Raw genomic sequence first — 24,222 nt, 5'->3', positions numbered from 1 at the left:
CCACATCACGCTGGTGCCTCGGGCGGACCGAGCACACCGCTCCCACGAGCTTGGTAGGACACGCAGCAGACCTGTGCGGCCAACCACGCCGACCCAGCTTCTTCCAGTCTCAGACACAACAGCCCCTCCACCCGCCCCAGGACACCATGTCCCTCCTCAGCGCTCCACAGGCTCACGTTCACTCGCCGTGAAAATAAGGACGGGGGGCGGGCAGCAGACTGAGTGTGCTGGCTCTGGCCCTCCTTCAGGGAAGGATTCTGCTGGCAGTGGCCGTCTGTGCGCACGGCCAGCGCAGGGGTCCCGGCCCCACGCTCCCTCGGTGTCGACTTCTTGGTGATTTGGGGCTGTTTTCTGTGCACAGTGGAGATAATCCAGGGGCTGCTTTGGTGTTTGTAAATGAACTCTCAAAAAAACTGATAAGTTCAAAAATCTGACTTTTTTCTTAGGCTAGGAAGCCCGTTGGAAACCTTAATTTCTATTTAAAAACATAGTCAGTTGTCCAATGCAGTCCCTGCCAAGGTCATCCTTTTCTGCCGTGTTTCGTTGCTTAATAAACTTGTTTCATTAAACTCTCCTCAGCATTTTAGGCTGCATGGGTGTTGAAGTATTTCCACTGTCCGGTGAAGTCTCCAAATCATAAGGAATTCCTGTAATTCCCATGCTGAGTGGTGGAATTCTGTGCGATCGAGTCCTTGCCCATTGCTCCACACCCGCACTCCGTCCCTCTGCAGACCTTTACACCTTCCTCGAGGCAGACCAGTCCCCGTCCCTGCGTCCCCACCCCTGGCCACCACCACTCTACTTTCTGTCCCCTGATTGTGACTACTCCAGGGAGCTTGGATGGGTGGAAGCCTACAGCAAGTGCCTTTCTGTGACAATGTGCAGAGACACATAGAAAAGAGAAGTGAACACAGCTGGAAATAGGTGTGTGGATGTTGCAGGTGGCAAAATGCACCAGCTCAAAATAGGCCCTTTGACATGAGGATTATTTGAGCTAAAGGAACTTGCAGAACAGCAGGTTCCAGAAGAGCATTTCTATCTCGCCTTTTCTTCCTGAAAAAAGGAGTTGAAAACTCCCCTATGAAAACGCCCTTCCAGAAGCAGAGTAGCAGAAGGAAGGCAACATTCTTTCATCACGTTGAGACTTAGAGGATTGTACACAAACAGGCCTTGTGAAAATAATTCTTATCTTCCTTCAGCCTCCCCGCATATCACTTTAGTTGCTTTTCTATAATTGCCCTTATTTTTCAACTAGATAGAGAGGCGTGTGGTTTTAACCATTTCTCTGGCGATGGAGGGTATGCGGGTGTGGAACAACGGGCAAGGACTTAATCGCATAGAATGAACTTGAGTATGTTCCAAAATGGTTACAAGGTAAATATTATGTCCCATATTTTAACACAATAAAAACTTTATTAAAAAAGTAACGTTGCCCCCACCTCCAAATAAATGCCCGGTGATGGAATTATTAGCTCAAAAGGACTCCTTTAATTCCAATCCAAGGTCACACGTTCATGGGCTTTGTCCCATTGCCCACACCTGCGACCCCCTCTGATGAGGGTGAGAGAGCCGCCCTGCTCTGCCGCTCTCACAGGGGTGACTCCCACAGAGGTGTCCTCCCCAGGGGACCCCTCCTGTCCCTGCTGGCGTGGCACCTCTCAGTGGGCCCCACCCCTGCACCGACACCTCTTCCCTGCTGGGGGCTGGGTGCCCCCTCTCCTGCCACCCTCCCTACCACCCAACCCCACACCCTGAGGGTCAGCCCTCTGCTGAGCCCCCTCCTCAACTGCTCCTCTGAGGCCCCAGCTGGATGTAGCCCCTGAGGAAGAGGTGCCTGTCAGCACACTCAGGTCCCCGTGGCCTCCCCACCCCCAGGAGGCAGCCCTTGCTCACCCACCTAAGGGCTGTAGGACCCAAGAGTCCAACAGGGGAAGGAAATGAAGGAAGGGTGGAAGGAAGGAAGGAAGGAGAGGCGCAATGGCATATCGACCACTCAAGCATGGGAATTACAGGAATTCCTTATGATTTGGAGACTTCACCGGACAGTGGAAATACTTCAACACCCATGCAGCCTAAAATGCTGAGGAGAGTTTAATGAAACAAGTTTATTAAGCAACGAAACACGGCAGAAAAGGATGACCTTGGCAGGGACTGCATTGGACAACTGACTATGTTTTTAAATAGAAATTAAGGTTTCCAACGGGCTTCCTAGCCTAAGAAAAAAGTCAGATTTTTGAACTTATCAGTTTTTTTGAGAGTTCATTTACAAACACCAAAGCAGCCCCTGGATTATCTCCACTGTGCACAGAAAACAGCCCCAAATCACCAAGAAGTCGACACCGAGGGAGCGTGGGGCCGGGACCCCTGCGCTGGCCGTGCGCACAGACGGCCACTGCCAGCAGAATCCTTCCCTGAAGGAGGGCCAGAGCCAGCACACTCAGTCTGCTGCCCGCCCCCCGTCCTTATTTTCACGGCGAGTGAACGTGAGCCTGTGGAGCGCTGAGGAGGGACATGGTGTCCTGGGGCGGGTGGAGGGGCTGTTGTGTCTGAGACTGGAAGAAGCTGGGTCGGCGTGGTTGGCCGCACAGGTCTGCTGCGTGTCCTACCAAGCTCGTGGGAGCGGTGTGCTCGGTCCGCCCGAGGCACCAGCGTGATGTGGAGCCTGAGGGTCAAGGGTCTTGGGAAAGAAGTACTTGTTCACTGCTCACTTGGAAGTGAAAACACACTTCCGGCCCCGACAGGAAGATTATCTGCACTAATGAATGAGAACCGTCACGGGTGCGCACATCTCGCTTATCAGACGTGGACCAGAAATCACACTGATAGCAGATCGAAAGCAAACATTTGGCCCCACACCAAAGTCAAGTTTGGACTTGCAGGTTGGCAGCCTGTGAAGAAACACTCAGCCACCATGAGGCAATTGGGGAGAAGATGTGTCGCGGGAACAGATACAGTAGAAGTACAGATGGGACAAGGAACGGCCACCCTCAGTGGTGGGAGCCCTGGAGCCCCTCGTTCTGGGCACGTCTCCACGCAGCTGTTGGGGCTATAACCTCAAAGCCCGCCGTCCTATCTGTTTAAAGTCCCATGACATGCCCTTGGCCCACAGCCTGGGACTCCAGCCCAGGCCTGGCCCCTCCTGGCTGGAAGGCCTTGGCTGAGAGGCGGCCCCTCTCTAAGCCTGAGGTTCCTTCTCTGCAAAATGGGGAGGCTGGGGAAGCTCGCAGCCCTCACCTGAATGCAGCTGTCCATCCTCCCTCTCCAAGGCCCTGGTTGCCCTGCCTGCACCAGCACCTGGGGGTGGGGGATCTGGGAGGCCTGGGGGGAGTGTTGGAGGGTGGTGCGTGAGGTGCTGAGTCTGCTGGTCTCCACCCAAACTTTCCATTCCCCAGCCTTCTCTGCCCCAGGCCACTTCCCTCTGCGAGGTGAGGCAGGATGGGGTGACAGAGAAGGGGTGAAAACGGAGACCAGGCCTGCTAGGCTATAGGAGGGGTTTCTGCCCAGTTCCCCCACCCTCCCTCCCCCTCGACTTCCAGAACCATCTTTCAGCATTCTTCCCCCTCCCCACTCCACTCTTCCCATCCTGGATTTCTCTAGAATCTTGGGCAACGGGGGCTGGAAATGGGTCTGGGTGGAGGGTCCCACTGCGTTCTCTTCCTTGGTCTGGGGGTGCGTAGGTCCTAGGACACCCACCCCACCCCACCCTCCACCCCTCGTCCTGAAACTAGGTGGGAGAGCGGTAGTCATTCTGGGATGAGGAACAAGCGAGAGAAGCAGGGCAGGAGCGCACCGAAGGCCGAGTCAGAGACAGCGAGAGACAGAGGGACGCCCAGGGACCAGGCCGTTCACAAACACAGAATCAACAGGACAGAAACTTCCAGAGGTGAAGGAAGCCAGAGACGCAGCCACCGTAGTACTGCACAGCTGTGTGCTTTGGGCAGATTGCTCCCCCTTTCTGAGCCTCAGTTTCCTTGACTGTAAAACGGGGTTGTGGGGTGAGGGGGGTCCATGCCCGTCCCTCAACACCCTGAGTGAGCATCATCGGTCTCTTGCAAGTGCTGGCCAGACCCGGAGTCCTAGCACACGGCAGCTGTTGTTATTTCTCTTCCTTTTTCCGCCCATATTTGCTGAGCACTGACTGTGTGCCAGGCCCTGCTGTGGCACCAGGGCACGGCATGAAAGTCAGGCAAAAATCCCGCCCCTTAGAGCTTCTGTTACATTCCAGGAGCATACACTGGAATTTCGGGGGAGACATGGGAGGGAGGAGTCAGAGTTCCAACCCCCGACTTGGCCTCTCGGGGCTCAAGTTTTCCATGACAAAATGGGTCTTTCTCTGCGCCCAGGCAGTGGGAAGATACGGCTGGGTGGGTGGTGGCTCAGCGGGTCTCCTTTGCTTCTGTCGTTGTTGTTGTTGTTGTTGTTGTTGTTATCGTTGTTATTAACTGTTTCTGCCATTATTAGCTAAAAGGAGCGAGGCAGTTCACCTGGGAACCTTCAGTGAGTGGAGGAGGGTGAGAGGGTGCTGGGCCACCCGAGCCCCAGGGCCGGGGTCTGTGCCAGGGTGTGGGTGGTGGATGTGGAAAGACAGAGGGTGAGTCATCAGGCCCTGGCACGCCCTGCTTTTACTTAAGGTTCGCGGCAGACATACTCACCACCACCGTTGCCTGCCCCACCACCCCAGCCATGGCCGGGAGCTCTGTGAGTATTCTAGGGCCTGAGGGTTGGAGGGTCCTGGACCTAAGGCCGCAGCAGACTAGGGGATGGGCCGGGGCCTGGCCGAGGTCTCCTGTTTCAAAGGAGAAAGTGGGTGGTCGGGTGTGCTGTGCAGTGTGGGGGCTCTGCCTTCTGGATGGACCCACCCATCTCATTGTTCCCATGTCCTCCTGGTGCCTCCTCTTGGTTTCTCCCTCTGAATATTTTTCTCTTAATTCTTTGTGCTTCACCAGACAGCTCTTTCCCTGTGTCTCACTCTCCTTGCTGCTTTCTCTCTGTGCCTTTTTTCTCCCTGACTGTGCTGGTCTGGGTCCCGGTCGCTTTCTCCCTGGGGTGAAACATCTGTCCCTCTCCTCGGTCTCCCTGGTTCACTTGTCGCCCCCTGCTGATCCGGTCTCTTTCAGAATGTGCCCCACAAGACCTCGCTGCCAGAGGGTGTCAGAGTGGGCACCGTGATGAGAATTCGTGGTGCTGTCCCTGACAATGCTGGCAGGTGAGACTCCAGTGTGACCCCACGTTCCAGAGGGAAGGGGTGGGAGGTCTGGGCCCAGCTCACCCAGACTCCTTTCAGCCCAGAGATGAGGGCCCCAGGGCCACCTCTGCCCGCCAGGGCTTGGAATCCCCAGGCCATTGCCAACCTTCTGGAATCTGATGCTTTTACACATGTGTCCCCTGATCGTGGAGCTCAGGTCTCTAAGAAATGGGGGTTCCAAGCCATTTCGGGGTTCCTAGCGATAGCTTTCCGACTTTCCAACTGAGTCTCCAGGGACTCTGGAACGTTCTTGTGACCCGGAGGTGCCCTGGGCGTCCGGGTGGCCTGTGCAATAAATAGTATGACTTCCTATGTCCGGAAACTTCAGGCTTCCTGGGAATTTCGGTGCCGCTAAACATGGGGGCCCCTGGGATTGTTCTCAGCCATTTGAGAATTGGGGGTTCCCTGGGATTCTGGAGCACCCTGGTCACCAGCACCACGACTCCTTGGCAACTGGCAGGCTCCGGAAACCAGGGAGACCCGGGCCCTAGTATGGTGATCCTTGCTTGCTGGAGGTGTGTCCAGTGTGTGTGTGTCCCGCCTGGAATCTGAGTACCTTGTCCACCAGTCCCCAACCCCTGTGCTGTGTGACACACTCAGGTCCCTGCAAATCTGGGTGTGCTCCCGCTTAAGTCTTAATGCGTCGGCCCTTGATGGTCTGGGTGGTTCCTGGCTCCTGACGTTTATTCCTTGCCACCCCCACCCCCATCGCCCATTCACCAGGTTTCACGTGAACCTGCTGTGCGACCAGGAGGGTGCTGAGGCTGCCCTGCACTTCAACCCCCGGTTGGACGAGTCCGTGGTGGTCTTCAACACCAAGGAGCAGGGCGCCTGGGGCAAGGAGGAGCGCGGCCGCGGCCTTCCCTTTCAGCGTGGGCAGCCCTTCGAAGTGCTCCTCATCGCCACTGAAGAAGGCTTCAAGGTGAGATTGTGCCGCCGCAGGGCTGGGCGCCAAGACCCAGGTCCCTGCCGTGGCTGGGGAAGGCCCGCAAGGCCCTGGGTGGAGGTGTGGAGCAAAGGCGTGGCCAAGGCTGGGCGGGGTGTCCTCATCCCCGTCCCTCTCAGGGAGCCACCTCAGTAGCGTCCGAAGGCAGATAAGTGCAGGGGCAAGGACAAAGCCAGTAAGGGTGAAGTGTCCCGAGGGTGGGTGTCCCAGAGGCGAGGCGCCGCCCCGACTTCCGCCGCAGACGCCACTCCCAGTGCGTTCGCGCCCGAGCTCGCGGGTGTGCCCGGGGGGCGGGGCCCAGAAGGAGTGGTCGCTGCGGACCCCCGCACCACCCAGCCGCTCACCGTCCCGAGGCAGTGGGCGCCGGGTTCGTGCTGATCACCCCCGAGCCGCCGCCCACACTTAGAAGGCTCTCGGGTGCCAGCAGCCAAATGATTGCACGCTCGGGACAAGGGGTTAGAAGGCACATCCGCGCGCGTGCCCACTGGGGGCCGGGGGCCCGCGAGTTACGGGGCTGCCGGGGCCACAGGGCGCGGGGCCGCGTCGGGACGGCGCTGGGCGGGGGCCCGGGCGGCCGGGACTGAAGCGCCGCCCGGGCCCCCCCCCCCACCCCCCGCAGACGGTGGTCGGAGACGCGGAGTACCACCACTTCCGCTACCGCATCCCGCCGGCGCGCGTGCGCGTGGTGGAGGTGGGCGGGGACCTGCAGCTGCAGTCGGTGAAGATCTTCTGAGCCCGGCCGCGAGCGGAGCCCGGGCCCCGGATGGCGAATAAAGTCTTAGCCCCTCATCTGGGCGCCTCCTCTGAGTCTGTGTCTCCTTCACGTGGGCGAGGAAAGCAGTTCGGAGGGCGGAGGTGCGGGAGGAAGGCGGCCCAGCGGCTCCGCGGCCGAGGCGGGACCCGGGCGTTGGCCTGCGAGGCGGGTCCAGTCTGGGCGCCCGGGGAGCGTGGCGAGGGGCGGGGACGGGTCATCGGCTGGTGCTTCTGAAGCACTTAGTAAAGCCGCACGCCCGGTCTCTCGGATTGCGCGACCCGGCGGAGATGGGCCCCGCGCCGTCCCTCCGACCCCCTCCTCTGCGTGCTCCGCAGGCCCCTGGGTTCCCGGAGACGCTCGGGCGGGTGGCGGTGGGGAGCGCTTCGGGGCGTCGCCGTGCTCCCATCTGTTCGTGCATCTGGGCAGGCCTGGGCCCGCGTGCGCCCCCGGGCAGGCGCGTACCGGAGCGGCAGGTCCCCGCGGGGTGGGCGGAGACGCGAAGGCCCTGGGCTCCTAGTCAAGGAGCTGGGTGGGGGGTCCCGCGCCCACATTTCTTCCCCCTGGGCTCCGGGGAGTGGTGCTGGAGGGGACGGGAAGGGCGCGTGGAGGACAGTCAGACGCCCAGCTCACCCCCGACCGCCAGGGGGTGATTATCTGGTGTCAGTGGGTGGGAGTGTTTGGGTCACCCCCAAATGGCTTTTGCGGAGGGGACAACCGGGACTACGCTAGCCCCGGCCTTGATCCTCTCCATTTCCGCGAGGCACTCGTATCGGCCTTGCTGGGCTGTGAACAGAACCCCTCCTGTGGGAGAGTGATCCCCAAAGTGTGTCCCGGCAACTTCCGGAGCCCGCTTTGGTAGGATTTGTGTTTGAGTCCTAAGGACCTTGAGGAAAGAGCCTTGTACTTGTCATCCTCTGGTGGCCGCTACGTACGTTGCAGTCTTAAGGATGTGTGCAGGAGCCCTGTGTACCCGGTTTTGCCTGCGCAGGAAGGCAAAATCTGTGGGACCCCCAAGGCAGGGAGCCCTTGGAGCGCTTTCAGGACCTGAACTGTTTCTGCACTTTGCAAAACGTCCACCTGTATCGTCCCTGCCTTCTGGGGCGATATTTCTGGGTGAGCAGTTGGAATAAGGGCTCCCCTTGCTCAGTTGCACACCTGAGAAAGGCTGGCTTTCACTGGTACTCTGAGCTCATTGTTAAATGAATTGATTTTCATTTTATTTGTGTGATATAGTTCTTGAACATTAAACAATTTGTAAAGATGACATACCCATACTTACAAATTTCAAAAAAAAAATACAGTGAAAAATAAGACGTTATTGGCACACCTGGTAAAGGGAGTTGGGTTCTGCGGACCAAATAGTGACTAGACAGCGATCCATGAGTTACTGTCCTGGCTTTCACGGTTGTTTTTACCACGTGTGTAGTGCAGAATGTCCTTTTCTTTCTTCCTTTCTCTCTCTCTCTCTCTCTCTTTTTGAGTTGTGTGATCCTTTATTAGCAACTAAAATAGAGAAGGTACAACACGGGTAGTTATTGATTGTAACTGGAGATTATTATATTCTAACAGATCATGTATGAATGCAATTTTTATTAAAAAGCTTCCACCTTTTGGTTTGTGCACAATCTGCAAAACTATTCTGAAAGTGGAACATACGTGCACAAGTCTGCAAAGAGTACAAGTTTAGGATACGGTCAATGGGTGGCACGTTACTTCTTAAAAACTGCCACAACTGGGACATTATATTGCCATCTTTTCTTGTCAAAATATTTCATTCCAGCCCTCCTTCCATGGCCCTAAACTATAAAGCATTTTTAATAAGTGGAAATTATGAAGGCTACACCATTAGAAAAGAAGAGAAACTTCTGTTAGTTTGAGGTTTCAGGATCCCCCCCAAACCAGGACCAGTACCTTGGTAAGGGCTAGGCTGGCACCCTGAACGGAGTATGAGTATGTGGGTGGCATCCCTGCAGAGGCAGAGCTTCAGGGCACCCTGAGTGCTCCTGTCGCATGGCTCACTGGACTGCCTTGCCACTTTCTATGCCGGCTTGCCTGGGCGTAATTCAGAACAATTTTAAAAAGCTCATATTTATCCCATTCTTCTGGAGCTCTGTGATAGCATTTAATAACACCCCAAAGGGATGCCTTCCACATATGGTATTGTGGTATTTCTTCAAGTCATGGCTAAAAGATACAGGGCTTAACCCTGGCTGGTGTAGCTAAATGGATTGAGCGCAGGCCTGTGAACCAAACGGTCGCCGGTATGATTCCCAGTCAGGGCACATGCCTGGGTTACAGGCCAGGCTCCCAGTAGGGGATGGAAGAGAGGCAACCACACATTGATGTTTCTCTCCCTCTCTTTCTTCCTCCCTTCCCTTCTCTCTAAAAACAAATAAATAAAATCTTAAAAAAAAAGATACAGGGTTTAATTGTTCTATAATCCTCATACCCACTATATCTAGATGTTCGGTGGATCTATAAACCTCTTCCTAGGATTCACCATAGTAATTGTAATGGAGCCTTTGACTCCAATGGCAGAAATCAGAAGAAACCACAAAGAGATTACTATGATCCACTAGATATTTACTGAAAAGTTTTTCACATTCTTACCCGTTTGACTCACTCAGAGCTACAGGTAGTACAGAAATAATGATAAACTCATCCTCCTGGCTTTCCATGGCTTTAGCTGTGTAAGGCAAATGCATTTCAATATCATGTTCACCTTCGTCTGTCTGCAGGGACATGCGTTCAGACATTCTTGTCTTCCATAGCTTCCTGTAAATCTTTTGGTCAATACGAAGGTCACACAGAGGTGTTCTATATACGTGTATATATATTCACGGAAAGTGCACATTGAGGGAGGGGCCTACGGTGGGAAGGCCAAGGATTCAAATTCTCTGGGTAATAGATGGATCACTTGTTTGTAGCACAAGCAGCAGAGGCCCCAGTGGTACAAGCTGCACGGATACGCTGCTGTTTACAAATGGCCTCAGCAGGTCTTTCTGTGGGCTGTGCTTGTGAAAGCCAGCCCTCTAGTGGTGCATTCAGCTGCAATCCGGAGGCTGTGTCCCAGCTCCCAGTGCGACTGGCCTCCCTGCTGACCTCTCAGTTAGACATCTTGGTGCCTGTGCCACCTGTGGTGCATGAGAATGAATGAGGAGTTAATGGCCCGAATGTTGTTCTTTTTTATTTTTATTTTTTGTACAAAACACAGAGTAAAGTAGTTGAAGGTGCAGAGGCAGCCTGTTGGCAACTTACTTATAAATCGCTCAGGAAAAAACCTGAAGTTTGAACTGTACTTAAAATTTTTGGTTTGTCACTTCAAAATATATATAGCGTATGATAGAATCCCCTAAGGATTCCATCCAAAATTGTTAAAAGAATAAAACTTGTTAGACGAATTTTCTAAATTCAGTCTACATAGTCAACACACAACATCGGTTGCATTTCCCTCCATTAACAATGAGCAATCTGAAAATGAAATTGAAGAAACAATGCCACCAAAGAGAATAAACTACTTAGGAATTAACCAAGGAGGTGAAAAGCATTACAATGAAAACTACAAAATATTGCTGAAAGTCATTAAAGACATAAGTAAATGGAAAGACATCTCATGTTCATGGATTGGGAGACAGTATTTTAAATTGTTAATAGTACCCAAAACAGTCTACAGATTAAATGCAATCCCAATGAAAAACTCAGAGAGTTTTCGCTGAAACAGAAAAACTCATCTCAAAATTCATATGGATTCCGAAGGGAACCTGGATGGAGAAAATCTTGGAAAAGGAGGACATGGCTGGGGGACTCAGACTTCTTTCCAGCAAAACTGCAGTAATGAAAGCAGCGGGTCCTGGCGCAGGGCCAGCTGTAGAGACCAGTGGGACGGGGCCGGAGAGCCTTGAACAGCGCTCGTAGGGATGGTCAAATGATTTTTCACAAGGGTTTCAAGATCGTTCTTGGAAAGAGGCAGTCTTTTTAACAAATAGTACTAGGAAGACTGGATATTCACATGCACAAGAATGAAGCTGGCCCTTCAGTTAGCACAGCATCTACAAAAAGTAATCAAAGAATAGACTAGAGACCTAAATATAAAAAGGTAAACTATAAAGTTATTGGACAAAAACATAGGACAAAATCTTCATGGCTTTGGATTTGGCAATGATTTCTTGGGTATTACACCAAAATAGATAAATCGGACTTCATGAAAATTAACAAAAATTTTGGCTTATCAAAAGACACTACCAACAGAGTAAAAAGGCAATCCACAAAATTGGAGAAAATATTTTCAAATCACATATGTGATAGGGGGTTAATATCCAGAATAAATAGTGAACTCTTAAAATGCAACAATAACAATAATATTCACAAATGCACAAAGGACTTGAATAGACATTTGTCAAAAAAATAAAAAAGGATATACAAATGGCCAATAAGCACATTAAAAGATGCTCGACATCACTAATCCTTACCCTGGCCAGGTGTCTCAGCTGGTTGGAGTGTCGTCCCATACACCAAAAGGTTTTGGGTTTGATTCCTGAATAGGGTACATATCTAGGTTGTGGGTTTGATCCCCCGTCAGGGAGCGAATGGGAGGCAACCAATCGAGATTTCTGAGGTTTCTGTCTCTCACATCAGTGTCTCTCTCTCTCTCTCTCTTTCTCTCTAAAAATCAATAAACAGATCCTCAGGTGAAGATTTTTTTTTTTAAAGATGCTCAATATCACTAATCCTTAGGGAGATACATATCAAAACTATGAGATACCCATTAGAATGGCTATTATCAAAAAAAGAAAAACAGGAAATAACAAGTGTTGGGGAGGATGTGGAGGAATTGGAACACTCGTGCACTGTTGCTGGGAATGTAAAATGGTACAGCTGCTATAAAAATCAGTGTGGTGATTCCTCAAAAAATCAAGCATAGAATTACCATATGACCCAGCAAATTCATTTCTTGGTATATCCCCAAAAGAATTGAAAGCAGACACTCAAATATTTGTACAGCATGTTCACGGCAATATTCTCCACAAGAGCTAAAACACGGAAGCAACCCAAGAGTCTGTTGGCAGGTGAATGGATCATCGAAACGTGGTTTATACAGGCAATGGAATATTATTCAGCTTTAAAAGGGGAGGAAATTCCGACATGCTACAACATGGGTGAACCTTGAGGACCTTGGGCTGAGTGAGGTAACAAGTCACAAAAGACAACAGCTGCATCTAGAGTAGTGAACATCGTAGAGACAGACGTAGGACGGTGGGCGCCAGGGGCCGGGGGCAGAGGCACCGGGAGTCAGTGTCGAATGGGCACAGAGTTCCTGTTTCACGAGGCGAAAGGGTTCTGGAGGTGGGTGATGGCATATATTAGAAACGTATTTCATACCACTAAACCATACATGTAAAGATGGTTAAGATGGTAAATTTTATGTTATGTGCTTTTTACCACAATTTTAAAATTTGGGAAAAGACCACATATATAAACATAAATATATCCTCTTTTCTGGGAGGACAGTGCTGTTACCATGTCTTATGTATCTTTCAAAATACCTTCTATGCTCTTGTAAATATAAGCACATGCTGTTTCTCCGCTCTCCTTGCATTAACAGTAGCTCCCTGCACCCACTGACCTCATTTTTGTCACTTAGCTACGTACGTGTGTCTGCCTTCATTCACTTTGCTGGGTGCCCAGTGCTCCATCCCAAGGAGGAAGGTGGTGGTGTCACAGCATCTCCTACAACCAAACCATGCTCTAGTGAATGTCCTGGGACCTATGTCAGCCAATAGCTTTTTATCTTTTATAGTAATCTCCACTCAGGCCCTGACTGGGTAGCTCAGTGCTCAATGTATGGTCCTGATAATCCAGGTTGTGGGTTCAATCCCCGGTCAGGACACATACAAGAAGCAACCAATGAATGCCTAAATAAGTGAAACAACAAACAGATGTTTTTCTCTCTTTCTCAAAAAAAAAAAAAAAATCAAAAAGTGTGCCCCAGCCAATGTGGCTCAGTTGGTTAGGCATCATCCCACAAACTGAAAGGTTGTCAGTTCGATTCCTGGTCAGGGCAAATGCCTGGGTTGTGGGTTTGGTCCCCATTTGGGGGGCATATGGAAGGCAACTTATCGATGCTTCTGTCCCTCTCTTTCTCCCTTCCTCTCTGTCTATAAATTTAAAAAAGTATAAGAAAAATCAAAAAGTAAAAAGAATTTTTAATAATCTCCTTTCAGATTATAAAATGTATACAGGATTTTGAATAAGAAATTTAAAATCACCCACAATTTCAGTCTTCTGAAATAATTATGCTTAATATATATTAGTATGTTTCCTTCTAGTCTTTTTCTATAATAATTTACACTGTGTATTTTGGGGAAACTTAGGATTCATATATATGTATCTCAATAGCTAACATTTCCTGAGTCCCTACTATGTTAGTTACTGTGTGAATTACACTTTCAACCCTTAAAATGACCCTCTGAGGTAGGTACTCTCATTATTTCTATTTTGCGAACAAGGCATCCGATGCACAAGAAGACTCAGTGACCTGTTCAGGGTCACACATCACGCAACTGGCGCAGCAGGACCAGAGCCAGGTGAATGTGATCCCACAGCTCGGGGATCTAAACTCCTGGGAAATCGAGGTTTGTTTTGCTTTTTAAATAACAACTTCACTGAGGTGTCACGTACACACAGTGAAATCCGCCCTTTCCTGGTGTGCAGTTCCACGAGTTTCGATAAATCCACCCGGAGCGTGCCCAGGAGCGCAGTCAGGGCTCCGGACGGTTCCAGCGGCCCCGCCCAGGCACACCCTGGGCGCCTGGCAACCACCCATCTGCGCTCTGTGGTCCTGAAGAAGCAGTGTCCCCCACCCTACCACTGGCGTAGATGTAGGGGCCATGACCCTTTCTGTCTGGCTCCTTTCTTTCGGCACAACGTCTCTGGGTGTTCCTTCACCTGTCTGCAGGTATCAGTAAGTCATCCCTTGCCGTCTGAGCAGTAATCCGTCCTGCGACTGACCACCGGTTGTTCATCCAGTCACCTGTTGGTGGACATTGTTGTTTCCAGACTTGGTGACTATGCATTAGGCCGTAGGATCACGTCTTTGTGGGAACATATGTTTTGATTTGTCTTGAGCCAATGCCTAGCAGCTGAGTCGCTGAGTCATGGGATCAGCATCTGCTTAAGTTTGTAAGAAACTGCCCACCTGCTTCCCAGTGTGTGTGTGTGGGGGGGCCGTCCTGCTGAACGTCCCAGCGCCACATCACACGCCCACGACAGGTGGTGGTGTCAGATTTCTGTGTGTCCATTTCCACTTTGGACATCCCAGGGGTCGTTCGTTGTCACCTCATTGTGGTTTTAATCTGCATTTTTCTGTCACTGCTGATGCTTAATGGAATTTGTGTATTTCCTTTTGTGAACTGTCTGTTCAAATCGTTTGCCCATTTTTAATTGGATTGCTTGTTTTCTGATTATTCAGTTACAAGAGTTGTCTACATTTTTGCATGTAGTTTCTTTGTCACATATGCGTACTGTGAATATTTTCTCCTTACCTGTGGTTGGCCTTTTCATTGTCTGAACAGTGTTTTTCTCAGAACAGATGTGTTTAATTCATGACATCTACATTATCAATTTTTTTTTCTGTTATGGTTTGTGGTTTGGTATCCGTTTAAGAAAACTTTGCCTCCCTAAGGTCACAATTTTTTAAAAAATATATTTATTGATTATGTTATTACAGTTGTCCCATTTCCCCCCCCCACTCCACTCCATCCTGCCCACCCCCCTCCCTCCCACATTCCCCCCCCCCATAGTTCATGTCCATGGGTCATACTTATAAGTTCTTTGGCTTCTACATTTCCTACACTATTTTTACCCTCCCCCTGTCTATTCTCCACCTATCATCTATGCTACTTATTCTCTGTACCTTTCCCCCCCTCTCCCCCTCCCACTCCCTTATTGACAACCCTCATGTTCTAGTTGTTTGCCTAGTTTGCTCTCGTTTTTGTTTTATGTGTGGTCGTTAATAACTGTGAGTTTGCTGTCATTTTTACTGTTCCTATTTCTGATCTTCTTTTTCTTAGGTAACTCCCTTTAACACTTCATATAATAAGGGCTTGGTGATGATGAACTTCTTTAACTTGACCTTATCTGAGAAGCACTTTATCTTCCCTTCCATTTTAAATGATAGCTTTGCTGGATACAGTAATCTTGGATGTAGGTCCTTGCGTTTAATCTTGGGTAATGTAATTATGATGTGCCTTGGTGTGTTCCTCCTTGGGTCCAGCTTCTTTGGGACTTTCTGAGCTTCCTGGACTTCCCAGAAGTCTATTTCCTTTGCCAGATGAGGGAAGTTCTCCTTCATTATTTGTTCAAATAAGTTTTCAATTTTTTGTTCTTCCTCTTCTCCTTCTGGCACCCCTATAATTCGGATGTTGGAACGTTTCAAGGTGTCCTGGAGGTTCCTAAGCCTCTCCTCATTTTTCCGAATTCTTGTTTCTTCATTCTTTTCTGGTTGGATGTTTCTTTCTTCCTTCTGGTCCACACCATTGATTTGAGTCCCAGTTTCCTTCGCATCACTATTGGTTCCCTATACATTCTCCTTTGTTTCTCTTAGCATAGGCTTCATTTTTTCATCTGGTTTTCGAACAGATTCAACCAAGTCTGTGAGCATCTTGATAACCAGGGTTTTGAACTGTGCATCCGATAGGTTGGCTATTTCTTCCTCGCTTAGTTGTATTTTTTCTGGAGCTTTGAAGTGTTCTGTCATTTGGGCCATTTTTTTTTTGTTTGTCTTGGCATGTCTGTTACTTTAAGGGGCGGAGCCTTAGGTGTTCACCCCGGTGGGGTAATGCTGGGCTCTGCCCTGTGACACTGTACCTGGGGGAGGGGCTGAGAGGGAGCAATGGTGCCTGCTCCACTCTCCACCGGATTTCAATATTTTACTCTGCTACGCACAATCAAACTGGGCCACTCTGGTGCTGGTTCCCGAACGGGTGGGCTTGTGCACACCCTAGGCCCCTTTGGGTCTCTCCAACCACCTCTCCTGTGAGGCTGGGAGTCTCTCCTGCTGCCACCCCAACCCCCACGGGCACTTTCAATCAGAGGTTTGAGGCTTTATTTCCCCGTGCTGGAGCCCTGGGTTGCGTGGTCTGCTTCACTCCCCGATATTTGTCCGGTTTATCTGTGCATGAGTGTGGGGCCGCTGGGTGCTACCCACCACACTGCCTGCCCCGCTCTCCACCACTCTGAGTCCGGCCCTCTCGGTTTATCTGTGCGCCAATGTGGGGTGGCAGGGTCTGCTAGTGGTCAGACTGCCTGCACCGTTCGTCCCACACTCCGTCAGTCTCTGTCCCGCCATAGCCACGCGAGTCCTCTCCACCCCAGTGCCCGTCTCCGCCCCTCCTACCGGTCTGGATGAATGTTTATTTTTTATTTCCTTGGTGTCGGACCCCCTTGCCGTTCGATTCTCTGTCAGTTCTGGTTGTGCGAGGAGGCTCAGTGTGTCTGCCTACACCGCCATCTTGGTTCTCCCACTGACCGAATGTTTCTTTCTTCCTTATGTTCCAAATCATCGATTTGATTCTTGGCTTCATCCACTCCACTGTTAATTCCCTGTAAACTTTTCTTTATTTCAGTTACTGTAACTTTCATTTTTGATTGGATCATTTTTATGCTGTTGAGGTACCCACTGAGTTCCTTGAGCATCCTAATAACCAGTGTTTTTAACTCTGCATCTGATAGATTGCTTATCATCATTTTGTTTAGTTCTTTTTCTGGAGTTTTGATCTGTTCTTTCATTTAGGCCATATTTCTTTGTTTCCTCATTTTGGCAGCCTCGCTGTTTGTTTCTATGTGTTAGGTAGAGCTGCTTTGACTCCATGTCTTGGTAGTGCGGCCTAATGTAGAAAAGCCACTGTTTACTACTTGGGTGGGACCGTAAGTGGCAGAGCCTTAGGCAATCACCAGGATGGGGCAACCCATTTGAACCAGGTTGGTGGAATCTTAGATATGGTGCCACCACTCTGTGGCTCTGTGTAGGGGAGGGCTCAGAAGTGGAATAACGGCTGCTGCCTGGCCTCTGGCATTTTGTCTGGGAGGAAGCTGTCCCCCAGTTCTGACCCTGATGCCAAACACCTCAGTTCCTCTCCGTATGCCACTGGTACCTTTCCAGATGCTGCTCCAGGGCTGGACCTAGAGGGAGTGAGTCTGAGTAAGTCTACTGCAGGCCCTTTAAGAGGAAACACATGAGAATCCTGCAATTTCTTCCTCTGCCTCTACCCCCACTGATTTTTAAAGCCAGAAGTTATGGGGACTTACCTTCCTGTTGCTGGAACCTAGGTCTCTTTGGTCTGGTGTGAAGCTGGGATCCCTCTTCCTGTGATATCCCTCCCAATTTTTACCTACCACACTTGAGTGTGGGACCAGCCCATTCTGCATCTCTGCATCTCCTACCTATCTGAATGGATGTGACTTCTTTAATTCCTTGGTTGTCAGACTTCCATATAGCTTGATTTTCTGGCAGTTCTGAGTGATAGTTGTTTTGTAGTTTAGTTGTAATTTCTGCTGTGGTTGTGTGAGGAGGCAAGTTGTGTTTACCTACACCTCCATTTGACTGGAAGTTCCTTTATTCTTGATTTTGGGAATTTTTGTCTTTTCTGTTATTTTATCTTCCTCGATCTAGCAAAAGTTTACTGATTTTAGTTTCATTGATTTTCTCTATTGCTTTTATATTTTTTTTCTTCACTGATTTTCACTCTGATCTTTAGCTTTCCTTTCTTTCCATTTATTTTGAGTTCTATTTATTGTTTTTTCTTATTCTTGAAGTAGAAACTTAGGTTGATTTTAAGTTTTCTCCCTTTCTCTTATACATTTAAAGCTATATAAATTTCCCTCTATATATTGCTGTAGCTGCATCCTGTGCATTTTGCTTTTTGTTTTTTATTCAGCTCAAGATATTTCCTAAATTCTCTTTCAGTTTTTTTTGACACATCTAAAAATGTGTTGTTTAATTTCCATGTATTTAGAGACTCCTAAATTTATTTTTATAATCTAGATTCTAGATTAGTTCTACTATGATTAAAGAACATACTTTGTGTGATTTCAACTTGTATAAAGTTAGTAGGGCTTATATTATGGCCTTGCAAATGGTCCACTCTGGAGAATTTTCCAAGTGTGTGAAAATAATGTATATTTTCTTTTGTTAAGATGGAGTGTTAAGTGAAACTGACTGACAGTATTCATGCGTTCTATATCCTTACTAATTTTGGTTGGTTGTTTTTATCAATTACTGAAATAGAGGTATTGAAATCTACAATTATGACTGTTTTTAAAAATATTTCATTTATATATTTTTAGAGAGTAGGGAAGGAAGAGAGAAAGAGAGGGAGAGAAACACTGATGTGTGAGAGAAACATCGATCAGTTGCCTCTCACACGCTGTCAGCCAGGAACCTGGTCCACAGCCCAGGTATGTGCCCTGACTGGGAATTGAACCGGTGACATTTGGTTTGCAAGATGATGCTCAACCGAATGAGCCACATCAGCCAAGTGTACAATTATGATTGTTAGTTGTTTGTCCTTTGAATTACGTCATATAGTTTGGAGCTCTGTTACAGTACACCTTTATACTTGCTATAGCTGATGTACTGACCATTTTATTATTATGAAATGTCCCACCACTTTGTCTCTAGTCAACTTGCTTTTAACAGCTATTGTGTCTGATAGTAATATTGTCGTTCTATCTCTTCTGTGTTTACTGTTTGCATTGTATATATTTTTCCTTTCAACTTATTGACTCTTTAGATCTAAATTGTGTCTTTGAAGATGACATGAATCTTGCTTTCTTATCCAGTCTGACAAGTATTAGTTATGTACTGCTATATAACAAGTAACCCTTTAACTTAGTACCATAAAACAATAAGGATTTATTATCTTAACATAGTTTTTGAAGTTAGGAATCTGGGACTGGCCCACCTGGAGGGCTGTGGCTCAGGGGCTCTCATGAGGTCAGAGTCAGCCCGTCAGTGAAGCCACAGCCATCTAAACAGGGGGCTGCTAACTTGACTGTGATGGTCAATTTTATGGGGTAACTTGACAAGACTAAGGGATGCCCAGAGATAGCTGGTGTAACATCATTTCTGGGTGTGTCTGTGAGGGTGCTCTAGAAGATGTTAGCGTTAGAATCAGTGGACCAAGTAAAGAAGATCCACCTTTGCCAATGTGGGCAGACGTTATACAATCCTAGAGGGCTTAAGCAGAAAAAAAAAAGGCAGAGGAAGGGGGAAATCTCTGTCTTCTTGAGCTGTGTCATCCATCTTCTCCTGCCCTTGGACATCAGAGCTCCTGGATCTTGGGACTTGGGACTCCAGGAGTTACACCAGCGTCCCCCTGCCCCCCACTCTTCTCAGGCCTCCAGCCCGAGAGTTGGACTGGGAGCTGCCATCTGCTCCTCTGGTCCTCAGGCTCAGACTGAATGACACCACAGGTTTTCACGGCTCTCTAGCTTGCAGACAGCAACTGCAGTACTTCTCAGCCTCCATAACTGTGTGTGCCAATCCCTGTAATGAGTGAATTAATTAATATTGATTCTGTTTCCCTAGAGAAACTGGACCAATAATACACTTGTCAATTTTGAATATTATAGCCAAAATATCTCACTGTTGTTAAAACATTTTAAATGTTTATTAATGTATTTCTCCACATTTTAATCAGTCGATTTTACTGCTTTTGTATATATCCATTTCACTATTGTGGAGTTTTGAGTATTTGTTTGTCAGAATTCTTTATTAATGATGCTGCAAGCATGTTGCACATATTTCCCTGTTTCGTATTACCACTTGCATTTAAATATTGTTCCAAAGCTTCTCTGATGTGCAGAAGCTTTGATTTTTTCGTAGTCTCATCTACTGCCTTTCCCTTGAGATTTCATATGTTGGTTTAATGCTTGTAAAATTCTTTTCAACTCTGAGGTATTTTCAGTTCTTTGTACATTTTAAATTTTATTCTCTAATCCATCTAGAATTGATCTGTTTTTCACAGTGTTGACTGACAACCCGTTGGTGCTGTGTCATTGCCGTGAGTGGACAACCTAAGCAGGCACCAAGCTGTTGACTGCGACGGTGTGAATTCCTAGGTTGTCTCTCCTCTCCAATTCTAAGTCTGTGTTACTAGAATGCTTTATTCTGGTTTGATAGCACACATTAATATCTCGTGTGGTAAGTCCTACTTATTCCATTTTTCTTCAGTGATACTTCAGAATGACTGTTTCAACTCTCCTTCTTCCCCCCAAAGTACAATCCCCATTGGATTTTTCAAGTAACAGCTGAGATATAGTTCACACACCATACAGCTCACTCACACAAAGCATATGAGTCAGCGTTGTCTCGAATGTTCGCTGGGCTGTGCAACCATCACTGTCATGTAATTTTGTTTGTTGACTTACCCTAGTACGTTTTACACGCATGTATAAATAGGTGTGTTGTAATTTTGTTATGTTGTGATTGCTGTAACCAATACGCAGCCTTTATTTATGTCAGTTTCATGCTTTACAGTTTCCAAATTTTTTCTTTGTTTTTTGACTTTTGCCAGATAGATCTTTTCTTCTCTTTTTTTGATTATTACAATAGCTTTTTTAACTCAAAAGAATGTCACAATATAACTATATTTCAGTTGGTTTCTACATGGTCTTTGACCCATTTGGAATTATTGAGTGTGTAGAATGAGGTAATTTGTATAAGGAAGTAAGGTTTGGATTGATTTTTCCCAACTGTTAAAAAACTTCAGCAGTATTTGTTTATTTATTTTGACTTTATTTTTATTCTTCTCTTTTCTTTTTATGCTATTCCACTGACTTGAAAGTTAAACGTTCTGTTCTTCTTCTACTAGTGATTAACTATAACGTTTTTAAGCACATGCTTGAACCTATGGTTGCTTAATTATCAAAGTCAGGGATTAAATGTTATCTGTTAACTCTCCCCATGTAATAAGAAGATAATATAAGTATTCTGTCTTCCTGGTAACTCATTCCAGTTTCTGTTGATATAGCTTAGAGTTTTATTGCTACTCTTTGCCCCTCCGTCCCCAGTACTTGAGGCCCCCATGAGGCCACCAAATCAGCATGGAGGAGACAAGGCCAGCCCAGCCTGCAGAATTATTTTTTAATAATAATTTTTAGTAACATTTGTTCTGACTTTGAAACAATTACAAACTGATAGAAAAGTTCCCCAGACAAGCCCTCTTCGTGGACAGAGATAGGAAATGCTGGGCTTTGGGCAGCTCACATCTCACAGTGTGCCCCTCGCTGGGAGGTGCCTTTGGCCACAGGGAATTGCTTACCCATCATTTTGCCCCTCCCCGGGGGTGGTCCATGACAACAAGAGGTGGTCCTGGGATACAGAGGTCTGGTCCCCTTGCCTTGATGTGGGACAACTCTGAGTGGCCACCCCAGCCCCCGAGCTCCCAGGTGCATTGTCTGAGGCTTCCTTCCCACCAGGCTGTGGGCCTTCCTCTCTGTCCAGTTCTGTCCCCTTCGCTTCCTTTTGGGAGTATTGCCTGAGGCTACTTCCCAGTAGCCTTTCTGCGTGCAACTTTTTGTCTCTCAGTCTGTTTCTAAGGAACTCAACTCAATACACAGAGTGATATAAATATTTGTCAGCCCTGACCAGTGTGGCTCAGTGGGTTGGGCATCATCTGGAAAAGCAAAAGGTGTCCCGTTTGATCTGGGTCAGGACACGTACCTGGGCTGTGGGTTCAGTCCCTGGTTGGGGCATGTACAAGAGGCCACCAATTGATGTTTCTCTCTCATATCACTGTTTCTCTCCCTCTCTTTCTCCCTCCTTTCCCCTGTCCCCCAGATAAGACATTCCCTTTCTCTAAAAATAAATAAATAAAATCTTTCCAGAAAATTGTGTCATTTAAATGACATCGGTTGACCTGAGCTGGAATATACACTTCAGAATAGTCAGCCAGCGTCTGATCAAAAGCCAAATCGGCAATTACTGCAAGGGCTTAAACTACTTATCTCTAAGAAACCTCAAAGGCTTCATTAATCAGCTTGATGAGTGTTAGAAATAGGTTTTCATTTGTATATTAAGTGGCTTATTAATAATTAGCATAGCATGTGTTAAAAATGGGCTGTTGTTGGTGAAATCAGTAGCATGCGGTGTTGGCTAAAATACTGTAGACACTTCCCACTCCTGTTTGAACAGTACGTAAGCTTCCATGTTCACTGTCAGGGGCAGCGCCCGCAGCATTCCTGCATTCAGTTAGTAGTTCCAGAAGCATTCTGGTCACCTGATGCCAGCTATACGGCTAACTAAATGTGGCTGTCGTGGCTCAGTTGGTTGGAACGTTGTTCCGTAGACTGAAAGGTCATGGGTTTGATACCTGGTTAGGGTACATACACAGGTTACAGGTTTGATCACTGGGGAGCACACAAGAAGGCAACCAGTTGATGTTTCTCTCTCTCCCCCTCTTCCTCTCTCTCTAAAAGCAATGAAAATTTAAAAATGTCCTCAGGTGAGGATAAAAAAAATAACCTGGTCAAGTTTACCTCACCTGCACCTTTTATGACAGGTGAGCTCGGAGCACGTAGAAGGCTAGCCTGCTGGGACTTCATCAAACATACAAAACAGTTTGTGAACCCCCTTTTTCCCTGCCTGCTATTAACCATCATCCACATCTGCTTTGTCTCTAGCTGGTGGGCTGGTCGGGTCTCAGCTCTGCCTACCCTCTGCGTGGCCTTCATTCTGCAGCACACTGGCCTCCGATGCAAGTGGACGTAAGCCAGGCTAGTCACGGTCTCATATCAGGTCTGTTTGGAAGGTATCGGTAGCTGCCAAGAATTGAAGGTAGGCTTTTCCCCCCCATAACCTCACTACCAGGTAGTGTGTTGTACTGAAAGCTGTCAAAACGAACCCTGGCCCTGACTGGTGTGGCTCAGTGGGTTGGGCATTGTCCTACAAAGCGAAAGGTCACTGGTTCAATTCCCAGTCAGGGCCAGGTCCCCCGTCTCTCACACATTGATGTTTCTCTCCCTTTCTCTCCCTCTCCTCCTCCCTCCCTTCCCCTTTCTCTAAAAATAAATAAATCTTTATTTTTAAATAAAGGGAATTCTGACACATACACTCTTTAATAAACAAGTGTTGCTCTGACAAGTGATAAATAAAGAGAAAGGGTCACAGAAGTAGCTTCTTTCTTTTAGGAACCATACCTTAGGGCACCTGAACAGCAGGCGAGGGGAAGAGTCCCTTTACACAACATTCTAGCCACTACATGAAGGTGAAATGCTAGAAACAGAACATTACCATTTTGCCATCCCTATCTTGACTCAATGGGTGGAGGGAGTATGCACCTGTGGCTAACGTCGTGAATGCAGACACAACCAGATGGAGAAACCAAGCGCCTCCTAGGAAGTCATCGTGCCCAGAGACCGAGCCTGCACCAGAGGAAGTATCTAGAGCTCAGGCTCAGTTTACAGGGATGGCAGGAGAGAGAGGCACGCATTCAATGCCACTAGGCGGTAAATGCCAGCCAGACCCAGACTGGGAAACTCCAGGAGAAACGATCTGGGTCTTCAGCAAAATAATTAGAAGGGAAAAAAAGAGCTGAAAGAAAAAAAAACCCTACAGATTCTGCAGCACACCAAAAAATATATGATATTTTTTGCCAATCTGACAAAAAGTAGGTATAATTCTGATTCCTTCACACCATATGGCTACTATTGTGTTGACTACTGTCGTTTTTAAAGTTTACAGTCTAAGGGAAAAGAGGTACGTGCTGCCGACGAAATAGTGAGATGCTGCGTGGTTGAAAAATCCTTGTGGCGCACCAGTGTGTCTCTCAGCTGCCGCGCACCAATCGAAAGTCGCTGCTCTAAGAGATTTAAGAAATATGTCAATCAATTGCAGTGAATCCGCCTTACTTGGGCTTTGATTCAAATAAGTTACTAACAATTTTATGACAGTTATGAGACAATTGGAAATGTGAATACAGACTGATGATTTTAAGGGATGATTTATATGAATAATTTTCTTGGGGTGACCGTGGTATTCAGGTTATGATTTTGTTTTCATATTTTCAGAGAAATACATTGAAATAATCACTGAGGAATTGAAATGGTGTCTGAAATTTCTTCAAGATGATGTGGGGGGAGATAGGGCATAGGCAAAGCTAGATTTGCTTGAGTTAACAATTGTTGAAGCTGGAAGATGGGGATGTGGGGGGTTATCGCACTGTTTTGTCTGCTTTATGTTTAAAATTGTTTGTGCCGATAAGTACTTTTTAAAGAACA

The 24,222-nt window shown here is 47.8% G+C and overlaps 1 protein-coding gene and 1 pseudogene across 2 annotated transcripts; one reads left to right on the top strand and one right to left on the bottom strand.

Annotated features, from left to right (window-relative positions):
* Positions 1-4,330: 4,330 nt before the first annotated feature.
* On the top strand, positions 4,331-6,998 carry LGALS7 (galectin 7). 2 transcript variants are annotated; one of them, XM_045185635.3, is made up of 5 exons: positions 4,332-4,497; positions 4,632-4,698; positions 5,118-5,206; positions 5,969-6,167; positions 6,811-6,998. In XM_045185635.3, the coding sequence occupies exons 2-5, from the start codon at positions 4,684-4,686 to the stop codon at positions 6,922-6,924; spliced, it is 417 nt and encodes a 138-aa protein (XP_045041570.2). In that variant the 5' UTR covers positions 4,332-4,497; positions 4,632-4,683; the 3' UTR covers positions 6,925-6,998. The 2 variants fall into 2 exon arrangements, with proteins under 2 accessions (XP_045041569.2, XP_045041570.2); XM_045185634.2 differs by having other exon boundaries at positions 4,331-4,698.
* A 1,930-nt stretch (positions 6,999-8,928) lies between these two features.
* On the bottom strand, positions 8,929-12,573 carry LOC112320034 (protein MEMO1-like; annotated as a pseudogene).
* Between the last annotated feature and the right edge of the window lie 11,649 nt (positions 12,574-24,222).

Source organism: Desmodus rotundus, chromosome 12 (assembly GCF_022682495.2).
Source record: "Desmodus rotundus isolate HL8 chromosome 12, HLdesRot8A.1, whole genome shotgun sequence".
NCBI lineage: Eukaryota > Metazoa > Chordata > Mammalia > Chiroptera > Phyllostomidae > Desmodus > Desmodus rotundus.
This window is presented reverse-complemented; position numbering and strand designations above follow the sequence as displayed.